Here is a 22836-nt window from a genome sequence, read left to right as displayed (position 1 = left end):
AAAACAGTTTTTAATCTTGGGTATGAATTTGCAGAACCCTCCCCACATCTGTGAAAAGGAAGACCTTTCATGCCTGTACTGAGCAGGATAACAAGCTTTGATGGTCCTAAGCAACCCCACTCATAACCTCCACCTGCCCTGGGCTGGCACTCCACTTAAACCCAGGCTTGAGCTCATGTTATTTTCCTTATGAGGATGCTTGGCTCTAGCAGTCCTCTTGGACCTGGCTCCTTACTTGGTTACTGCTGGGCTGCTCATTGACCTGTTCCTGCCACCCCACTGCTGCTTGCAGGTTCCTGTTGCTGTGCTAGCTCTGCTGCTGGTGAGGTTGGTGCCTGGCTTGTGTGACTGACCCTTCTCTTAGGAAGAAACCCCACTCTTGTGCTCCCTGATGCTCAGTGAGGAAGCCCCCTGGAAGAGCTGTTTTCCTGGCAGTGCTTCCAAGGGCACCAAGTCCTCTCTGAGTCTGGCTCCTGTTGATCTCTTGGCGAGAGAGGATGCCTGTCCTCCCTTGCTGCTGCAGAGCTGTGCTGGAAGAGATGCAGCTATAAACTCTGTCTCTGGCTTACTGCTGCTGGTGTTTAACTCAAATATCATTATGATTTAGTTACTACTGCCACTCTCTGTGATACAGGAGACTGTAAAGGACCCACATGCCCCACCCGGAGGGGTGGGTAAGTAACTTCATTATTCCTCTGCAAAACTTGAAAGACTTAAATTTCCTCTTGTTTTTGCCAAATTTATGGGTCTCAAACTTGTATATAGTTGCTCCTGACTTCCCCAGAGAAAGTGAGCAGAGTATCTAATCTCTATGCTCGTGCTTGATAGCTACATTTAACTTTCAGCAAATATTCATGCAGTCTTTAATTAATACGCACAGATAAAAGGCAGTAACTAAAGGAGTGAGAACGTAAAGGAAACATCAAAAAAAGCACAGCCTTTTTATACCTAATTAAGAAGAAATACTATCTTAATGAAAACTCTCACGCAAGTGGAGAGTGAGTGAGCAAAATCAGATCAAAGGCACTCAATAAGAGCCCATTTTATATGAGGCACATTATTCCTCAAATAAACAATGTGTGTTGTGAAAGGGAGTGCTGCAATATTGGCAGTAGAGATAATCTGTTAGTTTTAACATATTTCTGGCTTATCCTGCTTTTTTCTTAGGATTCCTGAGAATTCAGGACTATTGAGCATACACATAATGTGCATACACTGGTAGGATCTCAGTAGACAAAAACAATCACTTAAGGATAGATGCTGATGCTGTTTTGTGCTGTTGTTCATGTTTGAAGCACTGTAAATCTGTACTAATGCCACTTAAGTAAGTGGAACTAATCTGGTCTTAATTGTATTTTGATTTCCACTCTAAGGAGCCCATAGCAAGATATGACTTCTGGAGTAAATATATATATTCCCTTACTGGATCTTGAAACATGAACAGAACTACTACAAGTGGAAGAAAATGTTAGCAGAAAAGCACAACACACAAAGAGGAACTTTAAATTCTCATATGCAAATACTGTTTGGAAGTCCTTGCAGCTCCACAAATCCTACAACTGAAACAATGTCTAGTCACTAACTTGCTAAGTCAAAAATTAAATATGTTTCAGCATGCGCAAGGGAATAGCATGATCCTGAGAAAGGCTGTACTAAGTTAAAGATGAAAGAAAAAAGTCAGCACTAGTCCAATTAAACATCTGTTCCACCAGCAGAAACACAGTAATACTTCAGGATGCCTTCCAGTCTGCAGCTGGAAGACTTCCTGAGACAAAGGTTATTGTTGCAATTCAATGATTGTTACGAAAACCAAACTGGTAATACCCTAATGGCATGCTTTTTTCATTAAATAGTACTACTGCTTTTTAAAACCCTTTTGTCTTCCAAATTCAGCACAATCTAAGCTATGGAAATGCTGCTTGACCCTTCATTTTTGTCTTCTTTGATTTAAACCAGTTTTGTTTTGATATCCATTTATCATAACAAGACCAACTGAATAATTAATGTCATGACTTCGTATCTCTCCTGCTCTTCTATTTGTCTTTTTTCCCACCTCTCTTTAGAGAATTAACCTTAATTCTCTGCTCCAGCAGTTTATAAACTCATGTACAGGAACAAAGAGCTGATGTACTGAAACAGTGGTGATTCCTGTTTTTTCTTTAGTTCTTCCCTAATAATTTATAGTATTTGATTACCTAGCTTAGTGAAGGCAAACCAATAAATTGGCCTATTCAGAGAGCCATTAACAATTACTCAAATTTTTTCCCCTGATGAAAGCTATGTAGTGATACTATCTCTGTCTTTGTGACTGATTCTGCATTACAAGATTCTTTTCTGACACACACTTAGTTGGAAATTCAGTATCACGAGACTTCTGCAATTCTTCAACTTCAGCTTTTTTTACTGGACAAAATGATTTTGTAAAATTCTGTATAAATCCTGCCATCCCCCTATTTACTTGCTTCTCCTCTAGTTAATGAATATAGTGCCTATTACAGATGAATGTGGGATTGTGTTGATAAACTGCTTCTTGAAAAAGCAAACTAGTCTTTCATCTCTCTGATTTAATGCCTTATTTATTTATAATAGGATCTGTCTTCTTACTATGTAATAGATTGCTTCCACCCCCAATATCTTTTGGTGAGTGACCTTGTTAAAAGCCTCTGAAAATCACAAATTTATCTACTTGCTTCTGATTCAAGGAATACCAATATATCTCTGTGGCATAATTTCCCACTACAAATCTGTCCTGAGCCATTTTTCACATTATAACTCTGACTTAATTCTATTCTCTACTGTAGCCAAGTTTCAAAATCTGATTTAACAGTTTGCATTTGCTTTCAACCTCCTTAAAAACATTTTCAAAAAAACCCAGCAAGCCTGCACTTGCACACACCAGCTCTGGTCCCCTGTGCTGCAGTGATCTAGAGTTTGTTTTTTATGTGACTGCCTCCTCTGGATGGGCATCAAGAGGTTCAGGGAGTTGTAGAGCCATGTGTTTGCTCTGTGTGTCTTTGACCACACAGTGCACTGGAAAACAATACTGTACTCACAGTACTGCCAAGGAAAGGGAGAAACACTAGAATAGCTGTCCATAAAGTAAAGGCTGTGGGTGACTAAAAACCTCAATGAACAATCCTTTGAATTCTGGATAAACAGTTTCTGTGGTCTGAAATGTAGGTGTATTTTAAGACCTGTCATTACTGCAGTCTAGAAGAACTTCTTTGTTCTTGGAGCTCCACAGATGTTTACAAATTAAAATTTAGATTTGCGTAGTAAAATGTGTGTAGAGATGGAGAAATGATTATCTGTTTTCTTTGCTGAAGCACAAAGACTAAGTAATTGCCCAAGACGTCATCAGCAGTTCGAGTGGAAACGAATTTAATTTTTGTAACTTACTCCTATTTGTAAATTATGGGTTTAACTTTCACAATTAAGTATCATATATCATCATATGGTGGAAAATGTTATTTGTACTTTCAATCATTTTACCTTCTCTGTTCTACAGAAACTGGTGTGCTTATGTCCATACCAGACTCATACCTACAGTTGTGGTGGACAACCTGGAAACCTTCTCATCAGGCAGAGCAAAGCCTTGCACTTGGCAAATTGGATCCTGTGCTCAGAGGTATGGAGAACTGGGAAGAAAGAGTACTTTCAAGTACTTTAATTACAACCAAATACACCATAAATGTGAATATAACTTTAAAAGAGAAACAAGAGGGAACATGCCCTCACTCTGGTACCCTCCAGTCAGTTCAAAGTCTTTGAGTCAAAGAGAGGTGCTCAAGTACAAAGCTTTAAGGCACATGCAAGGAAGAAAATAATTTCTGTGCAGTACTCCAAGCTTATGCTCTGTTGAAGCAAAGGGTTTCCCCTGAGAGGCATAAATATTTTTGTTACTATCTCTCTGCTGAGTGCTTCTTTCTGGCACAGCTTTGGTCAGGCAGTGAACCTAGACAAGCAATTGGCCTGGATGGAACTTGTAAATAATACCTCTGTTAAACATTCAGGTTGTCCTTTGTGGTTTGGGTGCCTCATTGTATTCTCCAAATGTTAGATTTCAGTCATAAGTGAAATTAGATTTTAATGCATGATTTTGGAAAATGATAAACTGAAACGGCACCAACAAAATGGAGATTGTAATGTATTTTCCTCTTGACAAATTTTAAAAGCCTCTTAAAAGTCAGTTTGATTGTTCTGAGAATTGTCCTCTAGATGGTATGGCAGAACACGCTTAAAGCTTTGAGTTGAAACTGGGAATAGAGCGTCCTTAGCGTTTGGTGGCTCTGGAATGCAGTCGAATACATGGCAAAACTGTGGAGTGGATCCTGTGGTTGAAATGTTACCAATTTTGTTATTTTGTTTTAGTTTTTTCCTAAATCAATCATTTTAGGTCCTTGTACTGCTCCTATAAATAATGCTCTACCACATAAATTTCTAAATTAAACTCATTTATATGGATTTTTTTATGTGGATTATTTTTGAAATCGCTATTCCTGATTAACTCCTTTCATGGACACTTCATTTTTATAAGTAGTTTTAGAAATGGATTATGCTAATGCAGAATAAGGTGTTTTTATAAGACCGTCCATACAGCAAAATAACTGAATCCTCTCTTGAATTCAGATCACCTTAATCTTTATTGAGTTCTTGCTGCTGAAAAAGCCATTTCTTAGAGCCAAAGCTGGCTGGGGACATATGTGAAGCTCCTGCCAGCTGCTATGAGAATTTGAATATATATTATATTACGTCCCTTGTGAAGGGGTGACAACATTAACTGGAGTGTAAAATATGGTGGCATTTTTTAATGCATTGGGAAGATATTTTTTGGTGTGACAGCCTTTAAATTTGTCTCTTCTGGAATGATTTATACAAGGATTGTGGGTACAAAAAATTCAGTAACTGTTTCATCATCATGTCTTCTGAGATTTTAGGTGTTCTTTGTGTTAGTGTTTAGTAACTAGTAGTAGTGTGTGGTATTATTTTTGTTTGAACTTTTGTATTTAATATCTTAAAGGGCAAGGAGATTTACTGTAGTTTATTCTGTATGCCCTACTGCAGCATATTCATTCTAAACTGACTTCTCTGTAATGTTAAGAAACCTAGGAGAAGCAATGGGGTAGCCAGGACATGCACAATCTGTTGGAACACAAATAAAATTGCTGCTGCCTCTGCAGTTGCATGCTGTAAAAGTGATAACAGAGAACTCCCAATTGCATAGACAGGCCCTCCTTTCCCTGAAGTCCAGAGTGGAATTTTTCACACTTTATTGGATTAATGTTTGTATTATCTTGTTTAAAATAATCAGAAGGGAAGGTTTCCAGTGTTCCCTTAATGTGTGCTGATGTGGCGTAAATTTATTGTGAATGCATTTTTCCACCAATTTCAAAGAAAAGCAGTATATGGCAATTGTATTTTTGGCTCACTTTTCAGTTTAGTCGTTCTTTTATGGAAGACATTACAATTAATATTGCCTTATTTGAATCCTGAATAAGATATTCTGGGAAGAAATCTAAATAGGCATCAAGTGTCTTTGTCAAATCCGTGCAGATAATCTGAAGGCTGCAATATGAAAGCTGTGTTTTCTAGTGAAACCCCAAACCCTGGTTAGAATTCACTTTGAATTTCAAGCAGTAATGGAAGGATAGATATGAAAAGTGAGATAATTTAATGTAGTTATGCAGGTATTTTACATCTCCTCTTTGGTTACCTAAAATAGATTTAAATTGTTCTCTTTTCACAGGTCCCAGACAACAACACACCAGGCTTACAGAATCAAGCATAAAATAATGACATCGTTGGAGTGGAAGTGCTGTCCTGGGTACAGTGGGCAAAACTGCCAACCCAAAGGTGAGTAGGATTGTGAGAGTCTGAGCTATTCACTTCAGCAAAAGAAAACAATACAAGTTTGATCTGTGAGCAAATGGCTCTGTCAAAAACCAATGCAGTGCTTTCTGTTAATTTAAAATCAGAAAAAATGCACAGTAAATGAAAATATTTTGGGGTGTTGACTCTTCCCTTCATGTGAATTTCCAGAACAGTTAAGAAAAATGTCCTTTCCCCTTTTCCACTCTAAAGAAAGCTCATAAAATATGCCTCTCTAGCCATATTTCATTTTGCTAAAATATGGAGTTTGCATTTGGTGTGTCACTACTTTTGACCTTTTAGTTATTAAGTATTGCAGTGCTGGGGATATAAAATCCAGGTCCTCTACTGAATACTTGCTGTAATATTCCTCTACAGCACTGTTATTCTTTTGCCTTTTGGTTTCAGGCTCTAAGAATATATTTTGTTTGTGACAAAATAATGTATCAACTTTTTTTTTTACTTCTTTGAATTTTGTTGTTCTTTTGCTGTTCATTTCAACAGTGACTGAATTTTTCTAGGTTTTACACATGATCCCTGTATAATTGTGCACTTTTTTACAGAAGAACCTTTTACCTCTGCCCTGATGATCAAACATAATGTGGCATCATATTATAGTTTTACATCTGTATAATAGCTATTTCCTTGCTGCTGGCCTTAAGCAAGCAGTCCTTGAAAAATTAGATATGGCATCAGCATACAGGTTTTAAATGAATGAATATTGCAAGAGAGGCTATTAGATGTGATAGGGAATTCAATCAGCAGTGGTAAAGGGCTGTGATTAAAAATTAATGCAGAGGAATGAAGAAAAATCACTATTGTTCGCATCCAGGAGGGAAATTTTAGTGCCAAAGAGCCAGAACCTTGGCAGGCACAAAATTCTCCTCTGCACAGCGGAGTGTGGAGCCAGATATCAACAGATATAACAGAGCACAGTCAGTCAGCAGGGCTGTCCAGTAAGCATGGATCAAGTGGTTTATATGTTTCCTTACAGAAAAAAAGCAAACATTAGCAAAAATAGATTAAAAAAAATGTAAAGGGTAGCATTGAAGGGGGGAGGTCACAGCTGCTAAAATTGAAATTGCATCAAAATAACAGGCAAACATTGACCAGGAAGAAAAGCTGTATAACTCAATTTGTAGTGGCATCTGTGTAAAAAACAAGAATAAAGGAAAGTGCTGTGAAGTGTTATAGAAGCGAGTGTTACATCTCCTGGGTTGTATTTTCAAACCTCTTCTGGCTTGCTGAATAACTCAGGGAAGCCACTTATAATCTGCATAACCAAGTTTACCCATCTAGAAAATTGAGATGACACTTATCTCACAGGGGCACTGGGATATTTAATTAATTAATGCTTGTAGAAGTGCTTAAAGAGATTGGGATGAAAGGTGTTATGTCAGAGAAGCTTTTCTTCCTTGCTTCTGGAATCCTGCCTCCCATGAGGAGCAGACCACCAGCACAAGCCTGCCTGTATTATTCAATTCCCATGGAGGGACGGCGGCTAATGAACTTGAACAGCTGGGAGCCCAATGGCCTTGTCTTCCTGCGCTCTTCAACAGCAGGGGAGAGACACTGACAGTGCTGAGTGGGGCTCTCCTGAGTCATTGAGCCTCCCACTTGGCCTCTCTGTTGTTCAACTACAGAACTGCTACTGAAGGGTTTCTGTGCCATGGGAACTGGGGTGTTCTGACAATCCTTTAGATCCTGGAAAGTCGCTGTTAGTGTGATGTGGGTTGCTTGTAGCAAATGCTGATTTTAAATGCCTTCTGGTTTAACTTCTCTCTCAGACAGAGAGAAGTCATATGTAGCGATTTCAGTCTGATAGCCGAGGCAGGAGGAACCACTTACCACCACCTGATAGTTATTACCAGACATCTGAAAGTCTTATTTGGTAGCCCTGTTGTAACTGCTTGGTTACAGATGATTCTCGAGATAGTGCAGTAATGAGAGAGACGGAAGTGATGTGTTCAGATCACTGTTTCTAACCTTACCCTCCCTGTGGCAACACATGACCAAATTGGCTAAGATGTGGATCCTATTCCAACATGGACAATGCAATTTTATTAGAAAATTTATAAGAATGAAAAAATGTAGACATAATTTATTATAAGTCTAACGAGACAACTCAATAGGGACAATTCAACAATTAAAGTATCATCATTTTGACCTGGGAATATCAAATGCTTAACTGGGAGCAAAACCCCTAAAACAGAAGGACACTTAAATTCTGAATTGCAGACTCCATGACACGTCACTTTTACTAAACACGGCTTTATTTTAACTTCGTGTGTGTAGTAATGAAATCCCGGTTCCCTCATGTGCAATTCGGAACACTGAACCATGCGGTTCAGAGCCAGCAGCCTTCTCTGCCCCAGGCGCTGGCAGCACGGAATTCCCTGGCGTGGCAGGGATGCCATTCCTCCAGCAGATGGCCGTGCGGTGAGAGGCACACAGAAAAGGTGGCAATTGGCCTTGAAACACAGGGAACGGCAGGAAACTACCTAACCCCATCTCTGGGAAAAAACCCTTCAGCCACTCCTGCTTCAATAAAGATGTATTGAGTCAAAAAGACCCAATCTCCATTTTTTTAATATTCTCTGAACTGATTTTGAGTGCTGTGTTTAAAAATACATGGGATAATAAATTATACCTCTAGGCCAATATATTGGATGTTAGACACCTAATGTTAAATTTCTGTATGCATTGCCTGTTTTTCTGATACAACTGGAAGAACCCATTGCTCAGGATTTTTTTTCTGTTTGTGGTGCTTTGTTATTGCAAATGGCACCTCTATTGTGGGTCTAGCTGTCTAATTTGAATTTCATATTTTATTTTTTATGGTTTAAACTGATCATGACATATCTAATTTTTAAAAGATCTCAAATGTAACTCATTTGATGGCGATTTCTACCCTACAGAGTATGTGTATTAGGTTTTTGGTCTGTTGCTCCTATCACGCCTGCTGTTATCCAGCATCTACAATGGGAAATCTCAGCTGTGAGAATAAGGGGCACATAAATGTAATCACCATATGATGTCTTGGAGTGATTCCTTTGGAAAATGCCTGAGCCATGCTGGAAGAATGATGTAGGAGAAGCTATATTGCCAGTGACTCCTCTGAATGTTTCACAAATGAAAAGCCTGAATTTCTAATGCTACTTGCAGAGTACCTTTCCTGTACTGCTGTGAAATTTAATAAGCATACAATGTGTGATGGTCTGTGGGTGAGGTTTGTGCATGTGTACGTCGCTGGCTCCGGTCCTTGCTGCTGTCAGAGGCAGTGCAGTGCACTTTGGGCTTGCTCTATGGCTGGTTTGCTCTGACAGAGATGCTAGGTCCTTGGTCTTACAGCTATAATGTTACCTACCTGAACAATTTTAAAGCATTAGTGAAACAAGAACTGGGGGGGGGAAATATGTATCCTTGGAACTTAAGGAGTGAATAAAACTGTAAGGGTTTGGGTATTCTAGAATGTGGGGCAACTGATTTATTAGGGAGGATGAAAGATAAGGTGGATAGTATATATAAAAAAAAAAGAAAAAAGTGATGTCTTTAGAACCAACCATATCAGTGAATGCATTTAGAGCAACAGAAAGACCAGTAAATGAAAGAATTAAAGGACATTGATCAGCTGGTCTTGTTCACAGGCAAGTAACCGTCTCCCTTGCCATAGATTGTATTATCACAAGACCACCTGAGAAATCCTGTGTAATGAGTTGGGCTGATTGCAAGAGTTTAGCTTCTGTCAATAGCCATGCCACAGAAAGATAACAGAAGCTGTTGAAATTACAACCATTTAAGGATTTTGTATTTCTTATCAGGCAATTTCAAAAGGTTCTATCAAACTATTGGTCCACATGATAATTTCCTCTGAGCTCCTATCCTAATTTTTACAACACCCTTAATTTAGAACTTAAACACCTTATTTTATCCTCATTGTAGTCTATTTATCTGCAAATGAACTATGTGGAACAGGGAATTTCTTGACTCAGCATTTTAATCTGTTTCCCTGGAAACTCACATTATGGCTAAACTAGATTTTAATATTTGAGGTGTAAAATAATGTCACCATACCCAAGTTATTCTGTTTGTACTGTACTAGAGGTTGGTAATCTCATTAGTGGTATTCCTTAGATATGCTCCTCCTGGAACATTGACTTCAAAATGTTCCATGACCTGAGCAAGTATATAAAAATTTGTATCAATTTACGCTAGAAAATTTGTTACCTAATTTGCACATATTTTGTTTTTTTTTAAAAAAAATAATTAGATGAAAACAACAACATTAAGCCTGATGGCTAGAGAATGTATGTCAGGAATATGGAAATCTCAGTTCAGTTCCCAGTTATCTCATCAGTTCATTACTTTTTGTGAGTGAAGGCACTTAGCTTGCTAGACCTCAGTTTTCCCAGCTGTGTTATTAAATTAATAGTAATGTTAGTCCAGTTATTTGAAAATTGCTTTCAGATCTTTTGGGCTGAAATGTAAAATAAGCACAGATAATCCCATCTGCCATCACCAGAGAAAAGACTTACAAAATTGCCACCTTTGTGAATTTTTTTATATGGGTGCCAGTCATAAATCTCAGATGCTATTTGCTGGAACTTACAATTTGATTATGTTTTGAAATTGTTTTTTATTTTTTAGGTGCTGCAAAAATGTAATATCGCCATTGCGTTTAGTAGTAAGATTTCTGGGGTTGAAGGCCTGTGCAATCTGTTAAAAAAAAAAACAAAGGAAAACCAACCCAAAAATCAGTTTCAACAAACCTGGTTAATTTTGTAACCATTAAAAATCCCTAAATAATTTTACAGCTGTCAGTCTCTATATTGTCTTCGAACTGCTCTTTTATGTTGTTCTAATATATTCCTGGAGAATTTTTAGCCCTGGGCATTTAAAAATTCTCTTCATTATAAAGCAAATTTTGACATTTTAATATTGACACCAGCCCCTGCGAATCTTGAGAAGACTTTTATAAAGCCAGTCAACATCTTCAGCAATGTGGTCCCACACTGCATGAAGCAGATAAGAGTCACTGCGGATGATTAGGCTTTGGTACAGAATAAGGAAAAAAAAAATGTTGTGCAATCATCCCAATTATCATGTTCTGTGGTTCATTCACATCCTTTACTTTCCTTTTCCCCCCTTTTCTAGCTCAAGAGAAGCAATCTGTTATACACAGCAACCAGGCTGAAAGCAGCAGAAGTGATAGTGACAGTGAGCGGACACCAGGAGCTCTGCAGGACCCCAGTGGGCCAGGTCAGTTGTTAAAACTGCTCTCACCTCTACCCAGTCACTGAGATCACTGCAAAAACAATTTGAGGAAAATCTCTGCTTACTGGAGGGACCTGAATGCAATGTCAATTTCTATCAGTCATGGTGCAGTGGTTTGCTCTTTTGATAAAGATGGGCAGAAGATACTGAATTTAAATGTCCTAGAGGTTAGACATTAAAGATGGCTTTGTGCCTAAATTAAAATCAGGGAAGTATAGAAATGTTTAAATATTATGTTATTGAATATAATAAATTAATTAACTGGAGAAAAAAAAAAGAAAATTAAGCTGATAAACAAAGAAAAAACCCCAGCCCAACTGCAGTAGTATAGACCAGCATTGCACATAGAAGAAAATGTAATGAAGTTATTGACTATCTGAATATGTGATTATTGCTGTATATTTTCTTACCAAAATTGGTTCTTTATTCAAAATCAGTACAAAGATGTTTCAAACCTTAACAAGAGCAACTCAGGCATGTTTTAAGCTACCGTGTCTAGGATGATCAAATAACTAAGAAACACAGCGAGAGTTTAAACGTTAATACCAGAGATGCTTGAGAGTATTTCTTGCTGCCTTATACATTTGCTCATTATAGTGTTTACTTTATATAATTTAGATATTATGTTTTTGGAATATAATGTCAGTGTTGTCTCACAGAAGTAAGTACATAAAAATTAGACTTGTAAGAGCTGATCAGTAATGAAAAAAATTTATTCAAATAGTGACCTATATCAAGAACCTGTGTTAGATGACTGTTGTGTGAAAAAGTTCTCCATATTTTGGTTTCTAATTGCTGGCAGCTTTGTTCTGGGAGAAATCCTGCAATGTTCATGATTTTTGGAGGCAGCATGTGACTTGGGTCTCGATTGTCCCTTTCCTACTTGAAAAATGTACTATTCATGGTGAGGAGCCAAAAATGGCCCTGATGTGAAGGACTATTTAATGGGAGTATATTCCTTGAACTTTTTTACTACCTTCCTTTTCTTTTGAATCTATTGATGCTTCTGCTATTTTTGTCTGCATCGGCTTTTTGTATAACCATCATCTGTTCCATGCTGTGGTGGTGTTGTCATTCACCTATTGGCCTATATCCAGAAACATTTTACTGAAGCAAATAAATAAGGTAGATTGTATTCTCAGGTCTTTGTTTTGCAGTTTTAAATACTTTCTTGTGGGCTGAGAGAACAGGATGTCATAATTAAGATTGCCACAGAGTTTTATGGAGATTTTACACATGCATGTGCTTATATGCACATATGTGCTTTATTTTAGATCTTTATAGACAGAAAGAAAAAGAGAGAGAAGGATTGAATCTGTCATGGAGATATAGAATGGTATTTTCAAGGCTGTTGTGCCTTGGTGAATACTGTGTGAGCAACCAAGACTCTCAGGGCTGAAGGGAGGAGGATGTTTAGTAAATCAGACAGGAGCTATTATGAAAAAGTGAGCTTGATCAATAGAGCACTGAGACATGCCACTTCTGTTAGAAGGAATTCTGCTCTGAGAAATAAATCTGAAATTGGAATATCTAACCTCCATGTTAATTGCTTTTCAGTTATTTTTAAATCAAATTGGGTAAGTCTAGAAAGAGAAAGATACCTGTTTGGGCCATCAACCTGGCAAACACGGCCTGGGGCCAGGACTGACTGCCTTGGTCCGTCATTCCATCAGCACCTGCTGTGGCTCTACAAGCCAGATTCCAGCTCCCACGATGCAGCCATGCCACTTTCAGGCATAAAACCTCACCTTCAGGTTCATCTAACTTCTCTTCCTCCCTCAGTGGGAAAGGATAGAAACCAAGCCAAAAAAAGCATTACACCCTGCAGGTTATTTATCAGTTTGGGTGACTGTGCATGAGCAGCTAATGAATTCAAATCTCTTTTTCATAGTAACAATTCAACCAGAAGCAGAAGTGTCCAGACCTGTTTGTCTCTCGCAAAGTACTATGAAGACAAAGGTCTATCAATGGCCTGTGTCTTTGCATGGCCAGTCAGAAGAATTGCCAGAGTCTAAACAAGGTGGTTGAGTTAGAAACAATTTAGTATCTGTGTAAGTAGATACCTTAGGCAGAGAGTACAGTTGGAGGTCCTAACTTACAAGGGCCTTACTCTCCAGGCTTTCACTGGTATGGCCTTTACAACCACCATGCTTCTACAGGAGATCATTCTAATGGGTGTTGGCCTGCTTCATCTGCATCTCTACATATATGTATGTATGTATCTCTACATATTAGAATTTTAAGGAATACAAGTCATCAGAAGAATATGCCTTTTTGCATGTTACTTGCTTGGGGTTTTTAAAGCCTTTAGGCCCCTGTACTTTGACAGGATTTCTGATTAGAGCTGTTTGCTGCCATAGCAGTAGACACTGATGCTGTAATGAAAAGTGACAAAGGATCAATAGCAGTACTGTAAACTTGCACTAATAAATATTCGTATACAATGCTAAAGAATCTCTTCCATAGCAGTTTGAGTCATAGTATAGCTCAGATCATATGCCTAACATAGGCCATTTAGGCTGAATTGTTGGAGGTTTTCTAGCTTTTCTTACAGGAATTCAAACATCTGATTTTATCAGCATCTTCTGAAAATCCCAGACTGTTGAAGGTTAATTTTTCACACGTGGGATGTGACTGCTGGGTGATGCATCATGAGCTTTTATTTCAGGCACCAGTCTCAGTTATAGACACAGGAGATGGCACAAGCTCACATCTGCCACAAGCAGCCAAAAATCTCTTTGTTACAGAACATTTTAAAAGTTTTTCAGCCAATAACATATTGCTAAAGCTTACAGACAATTGTTCTAGCCAATCACTAAAAGCACACATACACCTGCTTCAAACAATGCTTGTTTGTGTGCTTTCTATTAACAATACACAATACTCCGTTGTTAAGCTTAAAACTTTCTACTATCTTGGTAAGCATATTTTTCTGCAGCCTTAAGGTCTATCTTAGCCAAGCCTAAAAAGTCAACTATTGTTTCATGTCCTTGTATTATTGTATTGTATTATTGTATCTTCTTTACTTTCAGGCTTTGCAGCTGCAGCTAGCTCTAAGTTCTCTGTTTTTTCTTTTCTGAGGCATGTTTTCACAGCTTCTGAAAGTCTTCTTACTTTTACTGTTTCCCACAACAGACTAAGTTTGATACCTGTCACCCATCAAACTCAGTTGACTGGCTGAAGTCATGTGGAGTCCTAATTTTCAACATCAAGGCATTCTTCACCAATGCCTATCTTTAAAGCATCTATCTAGGCCTTTTTATTTCTGAGGAGACTATGGGTGTCAAGAACAATTTGGGTAGATTTTAAAAGAAACTTGATTTTGTAGGTTAAGCTTCTATTTTTAATGATAGACTAATCATTATTCCAAAATAATTTATTAGCTGTTTTTCTGCCTTGCTGCTGTGTTGAACAAGTCTTTATTTTGAACCAAACAACTGAAAGACGATGTATTCCTTGAGACACAAGCCTTGCAAATTCATGAAGTTGTGTTATAAATGCTAAGTAAAAATTAATGCTTTTGTGATTGTGTTAAAGGAGATTGACTAAATGAGAGTTAACTGAATACCCTGTAGGGTGCTAGGTGAAGGAAGAATGGAATGATGTTGATTAAAATAAGCTAACTATTCAGAATACTCTTGTAGAATCATAAATACTTTATAATGGATACATATGCTTCAGTAATTAGTAACTGCTGTGCTGCTGAGTCTCACTAATACATGATACATGACAAAAATCAAGATGATTCACTCAAAACTAAAAATTCAGAAACTTTTCACCCCACTTTTAGCTAATGTCTCTCAGTCAATTATACCTTCTTTTTTATTCGCTCCACAATGTTTAACAATACTTGTTGGGTTTTTTCTCATTTTGTTTCCTGACCAAGCCCTATTTCAGAAAATGAACGAGAAGATTAGCAGTCAGGAGATGAAACTGACTTTTCTACAGAAGAAGGTTGACAGCATTGCTGCTGCAATGAATGATGTGAGCAAGATGCTTTCTTCTCTGGAAGGCAAAATCAATGAAGATAAGGGCAGAGACTTCCAGTCCTTTCTAAAAGGTAAAAAAAAATAAATTAATGTAATCACTCACTCTGTTAGATGTGGCAGGGAACAAAAAAAAAAAAAGCTAAAAATCATCCTAGACTGTCCTATTCTATAACTGAACACTTGTGGGGAGAACTCATTTTAAAAATTTCATTTTGTAAGAGGGGAATTGTTTATTTCAACATTTGCTATGGTGCCTTTCATAGTGACAAAAAAATATATTCTTGGATGTTTCATCAACTATATGGTGGGTTAAGCCACTATCAAGGCATTTTCATTTACTTAGAGCATCTGCAAATATTCCTAAGTCTGTTTTTGTTTATCTGGCAGCCACTAAAGGATGTAGTATTTGTTTTGTTACCAAATCTAACTAATGTACTTTAATACATAATTCACACACACAGGGCAAACTATAAGGAATTCTTTGATGGTTGTATTTATAATACAGCAAACATTCTGCTGAATAATTTGTCCCTGATTGTGTTAGGCTATCTTTGATAAACACCTGTACTCGTGTTCAGTATATGAGAAAGACACAGCTAGAGATCAGGAGCCTGGGCAGATCCTCAGCAGCAGAATTATGCACCCATCCATTGTGAGTGCTGAAGCAAGATCTGTGTGTTACCCAGCTAAAAGTGTTGCTTAACAAGCAGATTCAGACTGAAACTTTTATTTCCTCAATGTGCAATATTTTTCTCATTTTCAGGAATATTCCCCAAACCGTATTTTACACTTGAGAATCCAGAGGACTTTTCTATTATTTAAAAATAGAACAGATGTTCTGGAGTTCTTTGCATTGAGATAAAACGTAATGAAACAATAAGTGGTTTTTTTATCTCACTCAAATCTATGAAGTTGGGTCCCATGTTTTGTATTTTCAGTCTTCTGTCTCCTGAGCTGTTCCTGCCACATGCTAGATGGCTCTCTTGTATGCAGGTTTATTCCATCTCTTGATCGGTGACCTGCTTTCACCTCTCCACATATTGCTAGATGGCATTCTTGACCTTTGGATGCACATTTAATTTGTCTTTGAATACTTTCCATTTCCTTTCTGCTTTCTCCTCATTCTTATTTTATATTTCACTTGTTCTAGCTGTCATTTTCATGCTAGTCTAAGAAGTGTTTTTTAGCATCCTGTGTTTCTGCTTCTGCACTCCCTAACTGTATTTCAGGGTCTAAGTCTTAATTAAAATGTGCTGTTCAAAATGCCCCCTTCTTTGAAAATGTGCTTCAAGCCTTTATTGTTTCTCCAGCTCATGTCCTTTTTTTGATTTATTTTCTCAGTCTATCTCCTAATCAAGTAGCTCCAATGAAAAAGGTGTTATCAACTACATTTCTTGGCTCTAGATTATGAGCATTCCGGCACAGGTACTTCTTGGTTTCTACATAGGTAAACAGCAGAAAAGGAGGGGAGAAAGGAAAGGTTGTTGTCTGTTGGCTTGACAAATGGCAAGTGCAGTTTCTGTCCAGGAAATATCAGTCTGTTGTACTCAAATGCATAAACAGCATCCCAAAGTAGCAGGACCTGAAAGGATCTTCCATACTGTCCTCTAACACTGGCCTCTCTACCTTGCTAAAAGTTACTCTTAGAAGCTCATCTGAAGCAAACCATAACTTTCCCAGTACCAATGCCATCCTGAAGCAATCTGCTTTTGAAGCACAGTGAAGTCTGTTGAAACTAACAATAGCATGTTGCTTCATGCTATTCAGATATTTTACTTCTTCACCTACTTTTCCACTTTCCTGCTGTTGTGCCAGGTCCTTTGCTCACAGTCCATACATCACCTTTTTTCTTATCACAGAAATTCTAATATTCTGCCAGGCTTTTTATCAGGGTTTGTTTGGTGCGATTCTGTGACCAAACAATTCAATACAGTTTAAAAAGTCTTTAACTCTTGGTTTCATATATGACTTTGGTGACACAAACATGTCATCTGTTGCTAGAGAGCAACACTCACTGGAGTAACTGATATGCTTCTCTATTTTGTTAATGAAAGCTGCAGGGCATTTTAAAAATTGCTTTCAGTACTCAGATGTTCCCATTTGTTACTTAGGGAAAATAATTTTGTGCTCTTTTTAATTTAAGAAACTCTGCTTAATTCCAGCTATTCTTTTCTTCCTCCTTTAACTCTGTATTTAATACACACCTTTCCTCTTCATTATTAAAATGTACACTCCTTTCAAAATGAACTCAATAATGGAGTGTTAATCACTTCCAAGTCAGAAATGTCATTTACAGCTGCATATATAACCTCAGTTCAGTTTCCTGTGTACATACATTTATTTTTTGCACATTATTCTTCAAATAATTGAAACTGCAAAGAGAATATATGTTGACACAGAGTAATTACACCCTTTGGTTTTCAGGCAGGAAGCTAACATTAAAATTTATTATCTCATAAAAAGTGCAAGAGATCTTTAACGTTCACAGGTAGTTTGTACCTTTCTATTTCAAAATGAGCAACAGAGAAATTGAGTTATATCCATGAGTGCACACATGGATTTGCAGCTCAAGCTTAACAATATACCCAGTTGTCACCAAGTCTGGGTCAGGTCTTTGTGTGGACGAGTGTGCTCACATAGCCTCTGCTGCACTGTTTATGAGCAACCCAGTTTTCCTAGCCAGAAAGCAGGGTAGAGACAAATCCAAAGCTGTCTGGTTTATCAGGCTCCACACTCCCCTGGGAGCCGGAACACCTGAAAACCAGAGCTGAGCTCTGTACTACACTCACTATCCAACTACATGGAGCTGGAATAGCAGAGAGGGAGGCTGGCACCTTCTTGGCTGTCACAGAAAGAAAAGGTCGGTATAGACCCTCTGGGACACCTCTTTCAGATGAATGGTCTGTTATCAAGATTTGTTGCTGAGATGAACAAATTTAATTGATTCCTCACAAAAGGTTTAGAGTAATCTTGGTTCTTTCCACAGCCATTAAATTTTTCTTCACAGCTCATTGTGTGTCAGAGCACAGAACATTTTTCAGCATCATAAAGTAATCTGACCAAATCATCACTTGGAATGGTTTTTCTACATGTCAGTTTTTTACCTTGGTTCATATCTTGGTTTTTCCTCCCAGCTGCCAGGATGCCTTTATTCTCAGATATTTCAGTGTTCAGATACACGTCCATATTCATGTACATGTATTGACTTGCTTTTTAGGTAGATAAAAGGAAGATGATAAAGGTAATGTCAGTATTATCACTGTGGTTTATTACACTTCATGTAAAATTGCTGGGACATTTTGGACCTCAGTTGACAATAATGGAATTTAATTCTTAGGAATCTTCATGTTAGATGTCTGATGTGGCTCTTTCCTGGGCTAGCAAACTTGGGTCTGATTCCCTGATTTTTTACTGTACTTGCTGAGAATGTACCTTCAAGTTTTCAAAACATGCCTCAGTGTTTTAGTTAAAGAAATATATTCCAGGATGTAGAATTAATTGAGGAAAAAAAATGGAAGAAAGGAACATATAATTTCTGCCTTTATCAATACAGTTTTAATCAGAGAACCTGTGGTCACTGAGACATTGTAGAGGTTGAAGAGCTGAATCATTATATCACAGACTGGCTGCAAATGTTCTTTGGGTTGATGAAAATTGTGCAAAGAATACTTCAGTGTTTTAGTTGGACAGAGGAGCTACCTTTGGAGAATAAATTAATAAAATTCCTTCTAATCTCACACCAGAGCAGAACTACTGCTCTAATTGATTGAAATATATTATGTAGAACACTTTTATGCTTGTCTTGACCTCTCTAAGGCTATATGGGAAACATATTTTCAAGTTGCTCATTGGGGCAGAATTCACTTCTGCCTAGTGCTTTTTAGGATCAGAATTCCTAGGAGCTATTTAAGGAGTTGTAGTATGCAAGACTTTAAGTTTCTGCCTTTAAAATACCTGCATTTTGCAGCCATTGTGGCTTTAGCTGTTCAATAAACCTATTCTTTTTATTTTGCTTCCTTTTCACAATGATGTGTTGCATCATCACCTAGGCACATACAGTACAGTAGGAATGTAATAATATCTGCTTTCATTTCTTGGCCATAATGTTGTATAGCAGATTTTTTTTTTGCCTTACTTTTCTAGTGGAGAAAGGACACATCATTCTTTATGAGCAAGCCACAAAAGCACACAGATCTCCTCCTTTCAGTGCTCAGAAAAAGCTTAAGTAGCAGGTCAAAGTTGATACCACATCGAGAGTTTGAGCTTGCCCTTTCAAAATAATAAAAAAAGCCCCACTGATTTCAGTAGAAACAGGGATGAATCCTCAAACACTATAGCTGTATATGAACTGTAAGCATCCTCTACATTCTTCAGCTGCATATTTTACTCATATGTGGGTAAATTGGGGCAGGCATGTGTTTCACCTCTGTGCAGCACTGTGGTTGCTCACACTGTGGGAAAACTTAGATGCAACTAACACAGTTGATTTGACTGTTTTCATATTTTTCTTTTCCCCTAAAGGTCTCAAATCCAGAAGTATTAGTGGCTTAATCAAAGACATAGTTGGAGAAAACTTTCAAGTATTTCAAAATGAAATGCAAGAGAGCATGGCTCAAATTTTCAAGACTGTGTCTAGTATGTCAGGTGACCTTGAAAATACGAAAGAATTAATCAAGCAACTGAATGAAACCCAAAATAAATTTGCTCAGGAGAAAAACAGTGGGCCAACAGAGATTGACATTCTGGAGCTGAAGAGTCATATGGTGCAGATTAGAGAGGAAATGGCCCTCACTTGTGACAAGCCTATGAAAGCTTTACGAGAAAAGCAGAAGTCCTTGGAAGTTAACTTGGAACATCAACAGTCCAGAAGTGCAATTTATTATCAGTCTTTAAACAGGACACTTACTGAAATGAGAGATGCTCATGAACAACTGTTATCAGCTGAGCAGTCTTCAAGACAAAACCTCCCCTCAGTAGACAAAGTCATGGAGTACAACATTTCAGAGTACGTGATCACACTGCATGAGAAAGTAAGGAGACAAGGCACGATGATGCTGGAGATCTATGATGACTTAAGAGTCCAAGATAGCAAGATCAGCAATCTCAGTGTTGCACTGGAAATTCAGAGAGACTCTGTTCTGGGGGTCTGTGATGACATGTTGTCAGAGAGCAGGACAGATTTCCAAGCACAGCTGGCAGCAGTTCAAGAGAGTGTGATTGCTCTAAACAAGAGTATCTCTGATGTGTTCCTTCCATTGGGCAATAGGATGGACAGAATGAATGAGCAAATTAATGACTTGTGCTATGATATGGAGATCCTGCAACCCTTGATTGAACAAGGGATACCTTTTAGTCTGACTTCAGAGTATGAGCAACAAATCCAAGCTAAAGAATTCAAAGAGAAACTTGAAAACCTCACTGTTGTCATTAACAGAATCAGCTCTGAAATTAAGGAACTTTCTAAAACTCAGGAAGGACTTAAAAATGAATCTCAGGCTTATCAGGAACTGTTTGAGAGTCGTGTTAATGAATGCTCCATGGAAATAGAAGATGGAATAAACAAGACCATGATAGTAGTAAACAGTGCTATTGATTCTATTCAAGATAATTATGTACTGAAAGACATGCTACATGCTCTAAGAAATGAGACTGAAGTTTGCTGTGGCAGAGCTGAGGAACTGGACAGCCTTCTGGCCTTTATTCCCCAGTTCCAACATTTGAATGAATCCCTCCAGTCACTGCTTTATAGCAAGAGATACCAAATTACATCACAAGTAGCATCATCTCTTTCTGATCTTCCTTACAAGGAGTCTGACAAAACTATCCTTCACAATTTCAGTAGAGTTTTCTATATTTTAAATGATACATCATCAAAAGTGGAAAAGCAGCAACAAGATATCAGCCACCTGGAAGAAAAACTATTTGACTCTGTGGAGGGTTCAAAGGACCATGAAGTTCGCCTTCTGAATGTAGAGTCAAAAATTTCCAAGTTTTTGGCAAACAACTGTGTTTCAATAAAAACAACCAAAGCTGCCTCAGCAGAGAAAGAACAGCTGTTCTCACTTCAGCTCCAGGCACTGAGTTCCAGGATCAAGGCCCTGGAAGCCAAGTCGATCCGTTTCTCAAATGTCATTCCACTTGTGAACAAGACTTCTCATGAGGCCTGGGGGCTGTGCCAGGATGCCAACAGCGGCATCCAGAAAGTGAACGCAAGCATACCTGTGCTAATTAAATTGGCTCAGCCAGATATCCCCCTGCTGCAGAGAGGCCTCAAGGAGCTCATTGAAACTGTGCTTGAAGTAAAAGCAGGAACTATTTTGACAAATTTAACCCAGCATGTTGACACATCAATGGTAAATGCAATGAACAATATCACCAAACTTCAGAAGCAGCTGAAACCAGTTATAAAGAAACCCTCCCCAGCAAAAAAAGTGGCAGGAAATGCCACCACGAGCCTGGCAAGCCGAAGCCAGAGAAACACAGATAATGCAATAGATCCAGGTAATGCATTTTACTCTACTAAAAGTCAAGGTATGTTTTATAAAGACTTATGTAACCATTGTGATGAACTGAGTGGCAGAACATGACTGAGTAAATAAAAAGTCTAAAGACTGCTGTAAAGGGTGTTTCAGAGGAACCTGAGATTAATCTCTTGCTTACAATAGAATTTATTTTGCTTGTGAGATTTTGCACTCCATTTAATTTTCCTTAATAGATTCCCATCTGGTCAGTTTAAGGTGTATATACATGCAAACACATGTATATATACATGTTCTCAGCTGAGAACCTGACCTTTGAAAAGTTACTGATTGTTTGGACAAAATCTAAAGAATAATTCATCTCAATTAGAAATTTCAGTAGAAAAAAAGTATGCAAGCTGGGAGAGAAATATGGAGTTGTGTCAGTACTTTGCAGCATCAGCAGGGAAGAAAGGTATCAAAAACCTGAAGCAAGGGAACAAAAATGACAGTAATGAGGCTTTTGCTGGCTCCTTCAGGACTTCATTGAGAAGTGCAGTTACAGCAGTGTGTTCCTGAAAAAGCAGGAATCCAGCCAATAAAGTAAATTTGGCTCCAGTCCAACTGGAGAGCAGTTCAGCTAAGCAGGAGCTGCCATTCTTAAAAAGAAACTTTTGAGTGTGATCTGCTTCTGAAGTTAAATTCAAATGCCATCATGTGAAATGAATTACGAATGAATTCACAGAAGTACAAAGTCTTTGAGTTGTGACTTCTGCAATCATACTTGAATGAAAATCAATAGCACAGGACAATGTTTTATGGAAGTATAATTTCTGGCACAATACAGAAATGAAGGGTGGATGAGTGACTCAAAATACTGAGATGACTCTAATTCACACTAAAATTAGACAGATTTCTTAATGACAGGGACATGTCCAGATACTCTTGAAGATCCAGACATTTTTGGTAAAATGCTCTTAAAGTTATGAACATTTCTAAACCACTATTTGGTCCCTATTGCAAGCAGATGTAGAGGTGGTAAAAGTTATTACTCTTTTTCATGGGCTAAGGCCATGGGAGATCTCCTTTTCCCTCTACATGTTTTTTTTCTTTCCTTTGCAATTTGCTTCTTCATCTCTTCCTGTCTCAGGGACAGCATTTCTCAGTGATCAATGGAAAGGATCCTTTGTAAAGCCATAATCCCATGAGTGGCTTGGTTTCTGATGAGTCATTCCCACTGAAGGATT

The 22836-nt window shown here is 38.0% G+C and overlaps 1 protein-coding gene across 2 annotated transcripts in view; it reads left to right on the top strand.

Annotated features, from left to right (window-relative positions):
• The window catches only part of MMRN1 (multimerin 1), a 39798-nt gene that overhangs the window by 9859 nt on the left and 7103 nt on the right, over positions 1 to 22836 (top strand). The window contains exons 1-6 of one of the 2 annotated variants that reach the window (XM_088056930.1): positions 209 to 327; positions 3509 to 3628; positions 5747 to 5853; positions 11023 to 11127; positions 15029 to 15202; positions 19653 to 21632. In XM_088056930.1, the coding sequence (XP_087913056.1) occupies positions 5793 to 5853; positions 11023 to 11127; positions 15029 to 15202; positions 19653 to 21632 (2320 nt within the window). In that variant the 5' untranslated portion in view covers positions 209 to 327; positions 3509 to 3628; positions 5747 to 5792. Of the gene's footprint in view, positions 1 to 208; positions 328 to 3508; positions 3629 to 5746; positions 5854 to 11022; positions 11128 to 15028; positions 15203 to 19652; positions 21633 to 22836 lie in introns of those variants that run through there. The other variant, XM_005517462.3, reaches the window with a different exon arrangement.

Source organism: Pseudopodoces humilis, chromosome 6 (assembly GCF_049639895.1).
Source record: "Pseudopodoces humilis isolate 2021_Gansu_Grassland_sample_001 chromosome 6, ASM4963989v1, whole genome shotgun sequence".
NCBI classification, from domain to species: domain Eukaryota; kingdom Metazoa; phylum Chordata; class Aves; order Passeriformes; family Paridae; genus Pseudopodoces; species Pseudopodoces humilis.
Note: the sequence above shows the minus strand (reverse complement) of the source record. Positions and strands in the feature narration are given on the sequence as shown.